The sequence below is a fragment of the Ctenopharyngodon idella genome, chromosome 7, assembly GCF_019924925.1.
Source record: "Ctenopharyngodon idella isolate HZGC_01 chromosome 7, HZGC01, whole genome shotgun sequence".
NCBI lineage: Eukaryota > Metazoa > Chordata > Actinopteri > Cypriniformes > Xenocyprididae > Ctenopharyngodon > Ctenopharyngodon idella.
The window spans coordinates 1,912,579-1,927,616 of record NC_067226.1 but is presented as its reverse complement, the minus strand read 5'-3'; the positions used below and the strand labels follow the sequence as shown (position 1 = coordinate 1,927,616).

The following is a 15,038-nucleotide window of genomic DNA, read 5'->3' as shown; positions in this document are numbered from 1 at the left end:
CTTTGCCTGCAACAAAAAAAAAATGGTTTTGATTTTCTTGAAACTGGCCGCCATTATTAATAATATTATTAATATGTTCCACAAGTAGATTTGTAAAACATACATAGTCTGTAATTTTTCCTCATATTACATATGTAATTTGAATTGAAACTGTCATCTTAGAAATTCATGGATGGACAGATGAGCTAAGGACAGGACAGGAAGTCTGGCTCTCGTTATGGTGGTGTGGAAGTGCTCAGGCAGTCATGTTTGGTAAGGTTAGTTCTCGTCTTATGGGGTGGCCAGGAAAAAGTACACAAACGCCCACATACACGCTGAGCTGGCGAACAGGACGTGGCCTGGACAGTTGCTTGCAATTTAGACTGTGTAAATGTGTTCCTGCAGGAGAGGAGCAGGAAAGCAGGTGGCTTAGAGAAGCCCATTGCTATAGTTTAAAGTTGCGTATAATGGAAAAGCAACAAACCATAACACTATATTAGTCATAAATAGCCCTGAATCAGCAGCCACAGAAAAAAAAAAAAAGATTCATGCAGACAGCTCGGTTGCACAACCACCTACCCCTCACATGTTTGTTTAGAAAATATTTTGGGTAATTTCAAAATGATTCTACTAATAAGAGAGTTGTACTCTCAGCTTTGTACTTACATGTACTTCTCTGCATATTAAAATCCGCCATGCAGATTTTTTTTTTTTTTTTACCAAGCTCTTTACCAAGGTTGCCAATATTTCTGGAGCCCACTGTATTTGTGCTACTTTTCAAATACTTTCTGGTACTTTACCAGGCCTATATATTTTATTGTTTTACTCTTGTCCCAGCCCCAAACATTTAATTAAAAAAATTCATTATAATATTATGAATTACATGATGTTCAAAAATAAGATGTAAATGAAGAGTGAAATAATATTAAACCATTTCACTATATGCTGTCTGAAAATAATGGATATTGATTTAAAAAATTTTTTTTTTTTTTTTTTTTTTCAAAAGTTGGTAACATATTTACCAAGAAGAAATGAGTGAAGTGTGTGTGAAGAAAATAAAGTGATATCAATGTCAAAATCTTTATATCTCTTCCTCATACATGTTAAGAAGGAAGTGTATTGCTATATCCAAAACCTCAGGCCAAACACATACTGGAACCTTAGCTGTGTCATATCCTGTCAGGAACCACTTCAACATTTATATACCTCTAGCCAACCAATCTGGCATCCTCACACACTTTTGCTCCATACTCTAATGTTTCTCGTCTGCTTTCAACTCTACACCATCTTTTTTTCCCTATATTTTGTCTTTTCCTGTATGTATGTTAAAGGACTGCACATTCACCTCATCTTTCGTCCCTTCCCTACCCTTCCTGTCCTCTGCTCTCCCTCCTCCTACACTTCATAAAACATCTGGATCTCATTCTGTGGAAAACCAAAACAACATGAGAAAGCAACAGTGAGAGAGATTGAGAAAGGCGGGGAAATGAACAAAGGAAAAAATCTGTTGGTGAAAATCGAACAATATGTGAAAGATGAGTAAATAAAAACTTGTCTTGATTTGTGTCTGAATGCCTTGAACAATAATATTTTCTGAACTACACAGACCAGGAGACAGAGGAGGATATTGCTTCAATAAAACTTAAATCTATGTACATAAAATATATGTAATCATAACTGTGGTTTAGATGTATTCTGCTGTGTGAGAGAAACCTTGGGTTTCTGTTGTTTTTATCAGCTTACATCTTAAACAAAATGGTTTCATAGTGCTGACAAAAATGGTTGAATCTGATCCAGGGTCCAGTAAAACACCAGAGGAAAAAATTTGCAGTTCAGCAACTGGAGCCATAATTATAGAGAGAGGCTGCTGAAATCAGCAGGAAGACCTGTGTGTATATGTCTCTGGAAGAGAGAGAGAGAGAGAGAGAGAGAGAGTTACAGACAGTGACAGTCATGTGTGAGTTCCATTAGATTCATTCCGAAGACCCAAGTATTAGAAAGAGATAAAAGTTCATAAATTAATGTTTACGATAAAGGCTACTGTACAGAGAATGATTAACATAGAATTTCACAATATTTCACCGCCGTACTGATTGATTTTCAAGATTCATAGGTTCTCTGAAAAGTGAAAAGGCATTTTGCGGCTAATATAAAATAGAGTCACTATAGCAACACCCTTAATTACTTTCTCAGGCAGGAAATGGCATGGCAACAGTCTCATCTCAATGTTAGCTAGTCTGTACCTTGGAATCTATATAAACTAAAAAGCAGAAAGCAGAAAAAGAGAATATTTCAGCCTGCATTATGTGCAGGAACATTTTATCCAACCATTTGAGAGACAAGGTCAGAGACAAATGGCTGCCAGACGATCATCAGAAAGGGATGGAGAAACACTGCCGCCTAGTGGAGCGAGAGAATACGTCAATATAGCATATTTTATACCATATTGTCCAAGTCTGTTTTTATGATGTATTCAAATGTAATAAACGCAGATTTAGTTTTTTTTTTTTTTTTCAAAAGAAAATACACTAAAAATCCAGTACCATTCAAAGGTTTGGGGTCAGTAAGATTTTTTTTAAATTAATGTTTATTCAGCAAGGATCAAAAGTGCACAGTAAAGACATTTATAATGTTACAAATGTTTTCTGTTTCAAATAAATTCTGTTCTTTTGAACTTTCTATTTTCTATTCTGTTCTTTCTCAAAAAATCCTTCCAAAAACACATTATGTTTCCACAAAAATATTAAGCTCACAACTGTTTTCAATACTGATAATAAGCAATGTTTTTGAATGATTTCTGAAGGATCATGTTTGCCATCACAGAAGAAATTGCATTTTAAATATATTAAAATAGAAAACATTTATTTTAAATTGTAAAAATATTGAGGTGAGCAGAAGTGACTTCTATAATAATAATAATAAAAAAAAAAATCTTAACAACCCTAAACTTTTCAATGGTAGCGGACATAAAAGCATCAATGTATTATATGCAATGCAGTGTATACCGTAAGCATTGTTTTACTGTAGTAGTGTTTTTCCAGTTTTGTGCTTTACTTAATAAAGATCAGTGGGAACAAACTTTGACAAAGATGACAACTGGCAGATTATTGCTGAAGTGAAAAAAGTTTGAACTTGAAAAAAGTTATAAAATTGTACATTTATTGTATACAATTTTAAATTTCTTTTATGAAATATATATTTTACTCTAAAACTGAGAAAATCAAAGCCATAAACATAAACAAGTTGTGTTCCAAATTTTAGTTTATCTCAAAAAATTAGCTTTCAGTAAGAATTTTTTGGGGCGCAGTAACAAACGCCTCCAATGCAGTCATTTTTGACAGCGTACAAGTGTACAAGTGTGACTATTTTATTTTTTTGAGGACCATTTAACCTTTTCCAATCATGTCCATTTTTTTTTTTTTTTTTTTTTTTTTTTTGTGTTCACACAGCAAGTGCCAAAGTTTCGTACCATTCCAATGAAGTAAAAAAAAAAAATTCTAAAAAACTCAAATTCCAAATATTTAAATAAAACTCAAATAGGCACAATTAATATTCATCTACAAAACTACAGGCCAGATCAAAGAATTATGCAAAACATGAATTCAGTTGGGTTTATCCAATCCAGTGCAAATGTTTGTAGGTTTATGACCTGTAAACTATCATAATTGAAAAATCAGATTTTCCACAGCAATTATCCCTGAAATAAGTTTCCTGGAAATACCTTTGCCTACAGAACCTCCAACAAAATAATGCATGAACATCTTTATAATACAAGCATTAGCATTAGAAATAGAAATCATACACAAGATTTTTTGTCCCCCAAGTATCTTTATTTTTTGTTCTTTAATAATACATTTCCTTTAGGTTTCAGCAATAATGATTTCACATGCTCTTCTTTCTGTTTCTCCACTTCCTTCCTTTCATGCCATTGCTTCATCCCTTCATCCACCTCTGCATTGAGATACACTGCTCTTCTCTAAATGGAGACAAATGTAATCATCAAATTTTGTTTCTTAAGTTAAATATAAACAAAAACAAACAAAACAAACATAAGAGTCTTACAGCAAACTCCTCTCTTTGCTTTTGTCTGCGGATCTGTCCTTTTAGTGGAGGTGCAGGCCTTCCATCTGAAAATCACATAATAAAGGATACACATCCTTGTCAGAGCTCATATTTACATTCCTAGATTCACTATTTGTCAAACACCTTACAACTGAGGCACACAATAGAATTGACAAGCACAATATGTCTGTGCTTAACACCACGTTGTTGCTTTTGGCTATCAAAAAAAGTAAAACAAAGTTCACCTGCAAACGACCAGTCAGGTAGATCTGTTAATGGTCCATACTCCGATCCACTACGTGCTAAACCATTTCTGAAGACAAAAAGGGAGCAGGGCAATGGAGTATGTATTTTGAACAAACCAAAACACTGGTATCAAGATTAACCATAACAGACTGTAATAAATGCAAACAATGTGATTTAATATGTTTTTCCTCCCAGAATGTATTGTTTGTGGATTTTAAGCCATTTCTCCTTTATATCATCTCCAATATCCTTATTTGTCATCGTCGTTAATGTCAAACTGCAGAGGAAACATACTCCAGTCTCCACTTCTTTCCTGCATGGGTCACACACGTCGATGAAAATGGGCGTACAGACTTCCTAGACACTGTAAATTGTGTGAAAATAAAAAAATTAACGTTAACCGTTAAGAAAAATTCACGGCTTTAAAAACTATTACTGTTCACTAAGTTACTTTGACACAGTACCAACACCATAGGCATTTATTAACACGCTGGCTGACAGCGAGGTTTTAAAAAATAACGTTTAGATTTCATTCCTGAGCCCATTCACATAATGCAAAAAAAATGGCAAAAAGCATGACATGTTCAAAATAAAATAAAAATATTCTGCTATATCTTGACTAACAGATTGTCTCACCTGCGGTACAAAACGTCCTCAAGGATGCTGCCATTTTGGATTATAACAACTATGGCGAGCAAGAGGGACAAAACAAAGACTCCGCATTGGTGTAAGGCGACGTGACTTATTTCTACCAGTAGATGATGCTGTGATCACATTAAATACAACACAGACTTTCCTGATTCACCTGTTGAATAAACTGCAGTTTATTTTCAGCCTTTCTAATCAAAACGATCTCAGAAAAGAAAAGATAAGCTAAAATAAAACAAACGTGTTACAACGTGCAATCTGGGAATTCTTGTGGCCACCAGGAGTTTATGTATACAAAGTCGTTTTATGTATAAAAATGTTTTCCTTGTGGCGTTTAGAATAGATTTTTAATGGTCTTTAGAATCGAGTTGTTTATTGATTTATTCACAAATTGATTTAAATGACTGACTGATATGTTTTCATTAATTTTACAGTCTTAAGTTGACAAACCATCTTGTAAAAACACGACACAGAGGCGCCTCTGAAGAATGGCCTTTACACCTTCCGCTTAAATATTAAATTGTCTTTCACCACCGCCGATCCCCTTCATTCCTCCTGCGTACAGGCTCGAGCAGTGCTGAGTAAGCGCTGAAACATTCCCGCGTGCGCTCTCAGACAAGTCCACACTCGCCACAGTGCACGAGCTTGTGCGCGCTCCCACAAAACCGCAGGAGAAGTTGCAGACAAGACCAGAATGGGAGGAGGGAGCTCCGGGGTAGGGAAAAAAACGAGGTTTTAAACAAAAGATCAGCACTGGGTCTTTTTAGGGTCTCTGTGGGGCTGAATACAGTAACCATACGACAGCAGGTCAGTTGTCACCGGAATTTATGCCACTTGGTAACTATGGAGCAGTGAGAGGCATTTTCCGCGAGGGAAGAAAAGAAAAACAGTTACATTGTTGCGCTCGCGAAAAGCACACACGCAGCCAACTCACGCTGTCCCAGGGAACTTCGAGATATCCCTCCGCACATTCCACAGACGAAAGGCACGGCACGACAAATTAGGCCTTAGGGTTGGAAAAATGACACAGAAAATATGTAAGGTCTTCGAGCCATTTACATGTTTTTAGGTTTCCGTTTATTTAAACATTGTTTTAAGTCGAATAAACGTCACTTATTCGATTCTTCGTCACATGTGTAATAAAAACATTTTACGGTGTTCTAAATAGAAAAGAAACAATTTTATTCATGACTGCATTTTACTTTCTTTTGAGTTTGTCTCATTTAATCCCTTTGTCTCAGATAATTCCCTTAATTATTCAAAATTAACTAAACCGCGCGTCGTTAGACTAACATAATATATGTGTCTTTTTCATTTAAGAGATTTCAAAAAAGTGTGGGATTATGTCAAGGTTGTTTGTGTAAGTCCAAACCGTAGGCTGAACCAATGGGCACAGTCTGTTTAAAGAAGTTAGGCTGTGTGACGAAATAGTGGGATGCTATTCATGCGCGCTGCCCGGGGGAAAGGTGTTCCGGTCGGGGAAAAAAAGCCACAGAGGAAGAAGAAAGGGGGAGGAAGGAAAAAATTCGGAAAGAAAGAAACTCTACGTTGAACATTTTAGCACAGTTTTCCGGCGTAGGGTGCGCAGTGCGTGTTTATCTATGCGAATATGTTTGGGTGAGCGATACGCGAACTTCCTCTCTTTCGACTCGCTGCAGTGGGATTTTTTTATTGTTACGCGCTTTTGAAGACTTCCACTTTTTGGGAATAATGGTCATTTTCTTTCAAACTGGACTGGACAAAGCGGAAATTCTACGGGACAACAAGAGGCTTTGATATGCCTTGTACTTTTTTGGCTGAGGAATAAACGCTATTGAGTTGGCGGATACGGACGACTCATTTATCCGCACAGAGAAACGTTTTCAACTTGCCTTTTTGAAAGCCGCTAGTTGAGGCAGGAAGGGGCCGCGGTGTATCCATAACCAGTGTGTTTAACTCCAATACAATCAAAGGAAACCGCGCTGGAAATTTATTCAGCATTTAAACTCTATTGTTCTTTTTTAAACAACCGGCAGTGCCGTTTAGATAAATCCACAGAGACAAAAACCAAGTGGTAATTACAAGACTTGCAAGTGGTTCCGACAACAGTGTTAGTGGATCAGTGTTGCGGATGTGACTGCGAGACTCGTCGTTTGAATGGATCAGTTCTGCGCGAGTCTGGGACGAGAATTAAAGACTCTTTGAAGCCTGACGGTAGTTCCCACACGTTAATTTGCTCACCGCCGAAGACAAGGCCACAAGTAGCTGCAAAAAAGGATCGCAAACAAATGGATCAACATGCTTCTGTTCACACGCATGTCCAGCAAATTCATCACAAGCAAACAGTTTGGAAACAAACTGCTTGTTTTCAAGTCTAACTAGTACGACATGTAGCCTGCAGAAAATGTCATAGTGTTTTTATTTATCTTCAAAGTTAAATATTTATTTTTGTAGCTCATCAGAAAGTATTAGTTTTTAACATTTCTGTTTTTTTTTTGTTTTTTTGTGGATTTGTTTTTTTTATTATTGTTTTGTTATTGACTTATTTTTGTCACATATCTTTTGGTCTGTTATCTCATCTGCTGTTGAAACACTTGAATGATGTTTGTGTCCACACTGTATTTCACTGTATTTATGTAGTACACTATTTAAACTGTAGTCGTTTTCAGGTGGCATCTAAGAGAAATTCAATTTGTACTTTATATTTTATATTGTAGTTGAGCTTGTATTAAAACACAATGGATCGACTTAGCAGCAAACTGAAGCAAAAGCTCAAACTGAGTGAATCTGGAAGTGTCAAATTCAGCAAAAAGAAAAATGACTTGGCCAATGCAAATAACAACAGTAATAGCAACAATGCCAATATTGGAACCGGGACACAGATCAACGTACCCGTGAGCACGTCTCAGTTCCCTCTCTCCTGCTCCACCTCCGTAGAGGCGTGTGGACAGTCAGCCGGAAGACCTGGCAAAGTGGCCACTTCTCAGAGAATCGCACCCTCAAATACCACCTCGGCTGCGGTACCTGAGGATTGCGGGCCTGGGATCGAACATCACCCGTCTACTCTTGCCCCTCTTCGGCGCCGGTCGCCCCAGCAACGAGCATCGTGCTACTTGCCTGAAACGGTGGAGGGCCGCAGTATGTGTGACCAGTTGAGACGAGGCGACTCGGCCAGATGCGAAGGTGACCCGCTGGGGGCATACAGCCCGAATTCTCGTGTGGCCTTGAAGCAGCGCCGTTATTCTCTGGAGCTCCAGCAGCTCGTTCGCCGCCAACAGCTTCTCTCCCAGCCTCCTCCATTGTCGTCTGTACCACCTCCATACCCGACACACAGCTCGGCTCCCCGTTCATCCGCCGTGGAGCCCAGCTTCCTCCACGACTTAGAGCGTCATAAGCGCTTGTCCCTGCAGGAAGCTCTGTTCTACAAGCGTTTGAGTTCGGGTGGCGAACCCTGGGACAGTGGACGCCCTGCTTCCCTCTCTCATCCACCGCAGAGGACCCATGACAGCGGTGTAGGGGGTTTCTTCTTCCCCCCTGCACCAGCGTTGAGCCCCTGCTCTTCTTTCAGCTTACAAGAGTCCGTGCTGGCAAGCCCTCGCTCCAGTTTTGCAAGCAGTACCGCAAGTGGAGGAGGCGGTGGTGGCGGGAGTCCCATGGGAAGTCGGTGCAGTAGTAACCGGACGAGCGGCATCAGTTTGGGCTACGACACCCGCCATACACCTGGACCCCCCCAGCAGCTGCAGCTCTCCTTGACCCAACTTGGTGGCGCCACCTCGGGTCAGGCGTACTCTGTACTGGTATCAGGGAAAACAGGAGTGCCCCCTGTGGAGGTTTGGAGGGACTGTCTCGAAGCGGTTTCGGGAGGAAGCGCGCAAGACAGCCGTCACTCGTATCCACCTGCGCTGAGCACGCACACTGCAACCTTCCACCGAGCAGAACCAGAATGGGGTCCCATTGACCAGCGGGGATCAAGAGGTGATGACGTGGGTGAGAGGGCACGACACTCCGACTTGCCAGGAACCCGCTACCATCAGGAGGTCACCCGCCTGCTATTGAGAGATGCTGCCCTGGAAGGAGAAGCGTTACTTGGGGGTTTGACGTTAAAAGAACAACCTGTGTCTACCACCATTCAAGCCAGCTCTGCATCTACTCCAGCCACGGCTGGAATTCCAGGGAAATCCCTGGAAGAACAGTCAGCTGGAAGGGAGTCGTCGATATCTGCGGACAGACAGGAGTACTTCGGTGAGATCACTAACTCATCCAATTTGGCTAGTTTATGACTAATGATGTGTCTCTCTGGCAGTAGGTTGTGAATGCGTGTGATGTGGTGAGATGAAAACTGCTTCAGACCTGCTAAAACATGCAAACATTCTCTGAAGCAAAAGCAAGACATAAAACACATCCAGTCAGACTTCAAAAATACATAGTAGCCCTCCTTTTTCAGCCCGTTTCTCTAACTAACCATAATAACTACCTCGCAAGTCACCGAGCGAATATATAACCCCTCCACCCAACGCTACATAGAATTCTGTACAGACTCCAAAGTCAAAAATATCTTCCTAGAGCGAGCATAGTGATTATGCATGACCCCAAATTACAGGCTCTGTGATACGCTGGTCATACCAAAAGAGCTGTGAGTAATACAGTAGGACAGAGGCTGTGTGTGTGTAAGCACTCTCGGCTTTTGGCCAGCCACAGTTTGAGCGAGGGTGTGTTCATGTGTGTTAGCGTGCATTAGCGTGTGCTGGCGTGTGCTTGTTTAGCTCAGGTATTTGAGTCCTGAGGGAAGGCTCTCTCACACATTTAATTGTGAGGGTAGGGTGTGTGTTTGTGCCTTCTGTGTGTAGTGCTTTGTTGCGACTAGGAAACCTCCCTGTTGTCTGAAAAGCACCTGTGTAAAGTTTAAGACATTACCTCATTCCGACACATTGCAATATCTAACTCCTGTATCCAACAGCCTATTAGCCTTTTTTCAAGTAATGAAGGGGTTGTGGAGCTCAGGTCAATTTTATCGGTGCGTGTGTGTGTGTGTGTACTGTTACTACAAAAAACAAACCCACTGGCTGGTATTATGGGGCAAGAATGCACGAATCATGCGGCACAGACATGTATTTTTGAGTCCAGACGGCTCTGCCACCGTTTGTGTAATTGGTATGATTGGATGATGACCTCGTTGTCCTAGATAGAGTTAGAGATTGTTGTGATGCCTCTGATGAATCTGTTTATAGTGTACTCAAACTGTATTTGTGGTTGTATTCTTGCTTTCAGGTACGTGTGTGAAATGTGGTAAAGGCGTATATGGTGCAGATAATGCTTGCCAGGCTCTGGACAGCCTGTATCACACCCGCTGCTTCACATGCGTTTCCTGTGGTGAGTTATCAGTCGCCAGGAATCAGTAATGTAATACTTAAGTCATACAACCAAGGCCAGTATTTCAGTACCTCTTCATTTGGGTCAGTATCTCTTAACTTGTTTTTACTTGTAGGTCGAACTCTCCGAAACAAGGACTTTTACAATGTCAATGGCTCGGTTTACTGTAAGGAGGATTACATGGTAAGAATCTCTCATTCTTTCTCATATTCATTTTAGCTTTTGTTAGGGGGATTAAGTTAATCTGAAATTATATATAAGGAGAAAAAACGATGGGTACGTTGGAAATGGTACAAGATACAAAAATATATTAATGGATATTTCCTTATGAAATATTTATATTTTAAACGTTATATATATACACTGTTTTATATTTAGTATTTATTTAAACAGTATTTTTCAATGTTATAATAATAATCTAAAGAACATTGTCATTTTCCTAATCTTTTCTTGTCTCCATTAGTTCTCAGGCTTCCAGGAGGCAGCAGAGAAGTGCAGTGTTTGTGGTCACCTCATCTTGGAGCAGGTCTGTTGTTTTTGCGTGAGGTCAATGTCAGTGTTTGAAGGTTGTATAGAGTGAGTGTTCATAGCTCTCTGTTTATATGTGTAACACAGATTCTGCAGGCTCTAGGGAACTCATATCACCCAGGATGTTTCCGCTGTACGGTCTGCTCAAAGGCTTTGGACGGAGTGCCATTCACAGTAGACTACCTCAACAACGTCTACTGCGTCTCTGACTACAACAGGTCTGTTAGGCTGAACAGTGTTACAAATGACATAACAAAGCAATATGCAGTTCATCTATTTAAAAGAAATGGTGTATTATTTTGAATTGATTGAAGGTTAATGCATTGCATACCATGCATTATTTTGGCTATATTCTGAAAAAAAAAAAAAAAAAATCAATTGAAAATATCTCAATTCCCTGTACCATAGTCGCAGGCTTTGTGGCACAACGCCTATATAATGATGAAATAGTGCATGCAAACTACTGTCCAGAGCAAAAATGGGCATGTAGTGGACATACTGCTACATATCGGAGAAGAGATGAACTGCCACTCGCATAGAACAAATCCTGTAGCATTTACTAAATACTTTGTCAGATATACATTTCTGTTCAAAAGTTTGGGGTCAGTACATCTTTTTAAGAAATTAATACTTTTATTCAGAACGGACACATTCGATTTGATTAAAAGTAACTTTTAAATTGTTATAAAAAATTATATTTCAAATAAATGTCATTTTTAACTTTTCTATACATCAATGAAAATAGGAGCACCAAATTATCATATTAGAATGATTTCTGAAGGATTATGTTACACTAATGTTGCTAAAATTTTACAGAAATAAAGTACATTTTAAAATATATTCAAATAGAAAACCGTTATTTTAAATTGCAATAGTATTTCACAATATTACTTTACTGTACAAATTGATAGTAATTAAATGATCACAATACCATAGCAGTTCATAGTTTTGCCAGTTGATTTTAATAAACATATTGTTTTTATAAAATTTTCACAAAATATCTGTGACACCAGTCAGCTATTAATTCCTGTAGTTGTTGTGTCTGTATGTTCCATCATCACTTGGCATTTCTAAAACATTTGCATTTAAAAGCTGTTGATGTGGTTTACATTGTTTTTTTTATTTCTGTCCCTCAGGACATTTGCTCCCAAATGCGCTGCCTGTTTACAACCCATCTTACCTGCTGAGGTAAATTATTCCCTAGTCGTTTAACAGATGCTTTCAGATGAATTCAGGAGAATGTTCAAGATCTTGATTGTGTGTGTGTGTGTTTCAGGGCAGTGAGGAGATCCTCAGGGTGGTGTCAATGAACAAAGATTATCACTTTGAGTGTTATCACTGTGAGGTAGGTATTATGGAAAGTGGTTTGGATAAGCTGATTGTTGTCATTTTTAGTCCATTTTGTTGTATTTCAGATAAGAGCATATCTACATGTTATCGCACAGGCTTGTAATCCTCTCTTCCTCTTCTTCAGGAGTGTGGGAAGCAGCTGTCTGATGAGCCTGGATCTCAGTGCTTCCCTCTGGATTCCCACCTCCTCTGCCACTCTTGCCACATGACCAGGGTGTGCGTCACACATAACCTTCCCCCTCACGACACACACTGAAATGAGAACTAATGTGCCTGACCAACATAAACTACTTTGTACTCTCATATGCACACTAGTGACCACTGTAAATTGTTGCCTTTCTAATGTGTCTCTCTTCTATGCCAGCTCTATTTTTGAAGATAGCGAGAGGGGAGGAAACACTCTCCTACTGAGACTTGAGGTCATAGTACATTTCAAATGCAAATCCCAGGACTGGTAAACTATATCACCCCCTAGTGGCTGGGAAATGCAGCAACTGAATCCTGCTGAACAAAATATTTCTATACAAGTTCTCTGTTTAAGATTATTGTCACCTGCTTACTTCATTATTAGGGGGAGTTGAAATATCACAGAACACTGTTTTACTCCCATATCTACTGTTTGCTGTAGGGAAAGAACAAGGGATTTTTTTGCTTAACATTTTTCTATATTTAATATCACTAGCAAAAATTTTGCACTTAAACATGTTTACCTATTAAGAGATTTTTTTTTTTTTAATAAAGTGATTGCAAAGGATTAAAAACATTCCTGTATCTGTTTTAATTAATAAATCTCTCTGTGTATGAATGAGTGTTATTTTCTTGTGCATATCACGCATCCAAAAATTCAGAGAATTAAAAAACTGATGACAATTATTAATGAGAAGGCTCCTATACACATGGTTTTTCCAGTCACTCATCATTAATGGGTTTTAAATCTTTTTCTAGCGCTTTCTGGGTAATTTCTCAATTGTGTGCTATTGGTCTGAATGACTAGATTTAAACAATTATGTTTAGTTTAGAAATGACTCAAAAGACTGACATTTCACACTGGTTTGTATTCAATTTTAAGCCTGTGAAAACACTCAAAAGAACTATAGGAAACAATATTTACAATGTTATATGAACAATATTTCAAAGCAAAACTAAAAATCAGTCTGAAAAAAAAAAATTAGTTGACAAGCTGTAATGAAAATATCCAAACATCATTTTTAGAAAATATCTTTTCCACACCTGGACCTGTAAATGTCACTGCTGACTATCAATTCATAGTGTAGCATTCACTCCAACTGCTGCTAGTTATCGCAACAATTATTCTTGGCATTAATGCAAAAAACTTCAATACACATCAAAAAAGCAAACAAAATTTCCTTCCATTTTTTTATTATTATTCTTTGTACATTCTGCACATTCATAAAGAAAATAATCCAAAAAGAGAATCTTTAGCAATTTATCTTCAAAACTAAAACATTAAAATAATATTAAAAGGCCTCTTGCTATCTTCTCTACAAAGGTTAAATTTATACCTTGTCTGATTCACAGAGATGAACAGTACATGACTTCATAAGACCAGGGAAAGAAGATAACGGACGACGGTGGAGGTGAGAATCTAACAAATGAATCTACAGTGTGGTTCATTGCATTGGACATCAGTAGTTACTTTAATAAACTCGGACCTTATGAAAAAACTTCAGTGAGATCAGCGTCGACAGCATGACTGGTTCTGTTAACTCACAATAGTGGCCGAAACATGGATGGGGGACATTTTATTCCATCCATTTGGAAATATATTAATTGAATCTGGATACAGAATTTCAAGTCCCATAATTATACACTGATTTAACTACCTTCTAGACTAAAGTGGCACTAGTTAAACTATAAATAAAAATACAAGCGAGGACTCTGGGGTGGAGCGAAGGAAAATATGATTCGTATAGTCTCTTGACTTTGGTGTTTGTGAGCTTTAGACAGCACACTGGTACACAAACCTAATTAGTTTTTTTTTTTTTTTTTTTTTTTTAAATAAACAACATTCATTAGACCCTTCATTAGTATTAGTCCTGATTCATTTGAGATTTTTGGGAAGACCAAAAAAAAATAAAAAAAATCACCTAAAACAGTGTTGAGTGACTGAAGTGTTAAAGGGACAGTTCACTTAAAAGTAAAAATTCTGTCATTTACTGATTGTCATGTTCCAAACCTATATGCGGAACAGAACAAGAATTTTTGAAAAAAAATGTTGTCCATACAATTAAAGTCAATGGGATCGGTCCAATGTTATTTTTGGCTTCATCGAATAGACAAAAACAGCTGAAACAATTTTCAAAATATCTTCGTTTGTGTTCTGCAGAGGAAAGTCATACAGGTTTGGAAGAACATGATGGCGAGTAAATGACAAAACTTTCGTTTTTGTGTGGACTATTCCTTTAATGAGTGAAAAAGACCAACATTTATCGTCCTTAGAGCTGTCATCATGCTGACGAGACTGATCTTAAAAAATCCCTCTCACACTCCCTCAAACACTCATACTCTCAGTGGCGTCTGTCTCTGGAGGTGCTGCTACGGCTCTGTGAGTGTCTGCTTCCCCCTGCAGTTTTGGAGTCGCTACCACGGCCTCTGTGGCTGTCTCTCCTCTTTTCTGCCTCTCTGCCCCTTTCTCTCTCTCTTTCCTTGCCTCTGTCTCGCTCTCCCTCAGTTGAACGTTTTACAACACCTGCCCCTGCTCCTCCTGTGTTCCCTCCCTCTCTGTCACGGCCTTTTGCTCTCTCCTTCCATTCTTCCCGTTTTTTGTCCTCTTCATCCTGGAGTTCCTTCCTCCTCTTCTCTCGCTCCTTTTTGCGCTCGGCACGCTCCAGAGCTCGCTGTGTTGCCTGGGAAAA

General features: G+C 38.7%; 3 protein-coding genes across 6 annotated transcripts in view; 1 reads left to right on the top strand and 2 right to left on the bottom strand.

Moving 5' to 3' along the window:
• Window positions 1-3,787: 3,787 nt before the first annotated feature.
• mrpl52 (mitochondrial ribosomal protein L52) lies at window positions 3,788-5,555 on the bottom strand. Its single transcript, XM_051901429.1, has 6 exons — window positions 5,386-5,555; window positions 4,924-5,092; window positions 4,582-4,651; window positions 4,287-4,354; window positions 4,042-4,106; window positions 3,788-3,955 (listed from the first exon to the last, which is right to left on the bottom strand). Exons 2-6 carry the CDS (start codon window positions 4,955-4,957, stop codon window positions 3,809-3,811), a joined length of 384 nt encoding a protein of 127 aa, XP_051757389.1. The 5' UTR covers window positions 4,958-5,092; window positions 5,386-5,555; the 3' UTR covers window positions 3,788-3,808.
• On the top strand, window positions 5,502-14,177 carry ajuba (ajuba LIM protein). 3 transcript variants are annotated; one of them, XM_051901427.1, is made up of 9 exons: window positions 5,502-5,650; window positions 7,632-9,156; window positions 10,183-10,284; window positions 10,400-10,467; window positions 10,748-10,810; window positions 10,900-11,030; window positions 11,949-12,000; window positions 12,089-12,157; window positions 12,287-14,177. In XM_051901427.1, the coding sequence occupies exons 2-9, from the start codon at window positions 7,653-7,655 to the stop codon at window positions 12,416-12,418; spliced, it is 2,121 nt and encodes a 706-aa protein (XP_051757387.1). In that variant the 5' UTR covers window positions 5,502-5,650; window positions 7,632-7,652; the 3' UTR covers window positions 12,419-14,177. The 3 variants fall into 3 exon arrangements, with proteins under 3 accessions (XP_051757387.1, XP_051757385.1, XP_051757388.1); XM_051901425.1 differs by having other exon boundaries at window positions 5,594-5,742; XM_051901428.1 differs by lacking the exon at window positions 5,502-5,650 and having other exon boundaries at window positions 5,760-9,156; window positions 12,287-12,376; window positions 12,527-14,177.
• The window catches only part of acin1b (apoptotic chromatin condensation inducer 1b), a 25,107-nt gene continuing 23,594 nt past the window's right edge, over window positions 13,526-15,038 (bottom strand). For both annotated transcript variants that reach the window (XM_051901422.1, XM_051901423.1), the window contains one exon: window positions 13,526-15,029. In XM_051901422.1, the coding sequence (XP_051757382.1) occupies window positions 14,691-15,029 (339 nt within the window). In that variant the 3' untranslated portion in view covers window positions 13,526-14,690. The remainder of the gene's footprint in view (window positions 15,030-15,038) is intronic.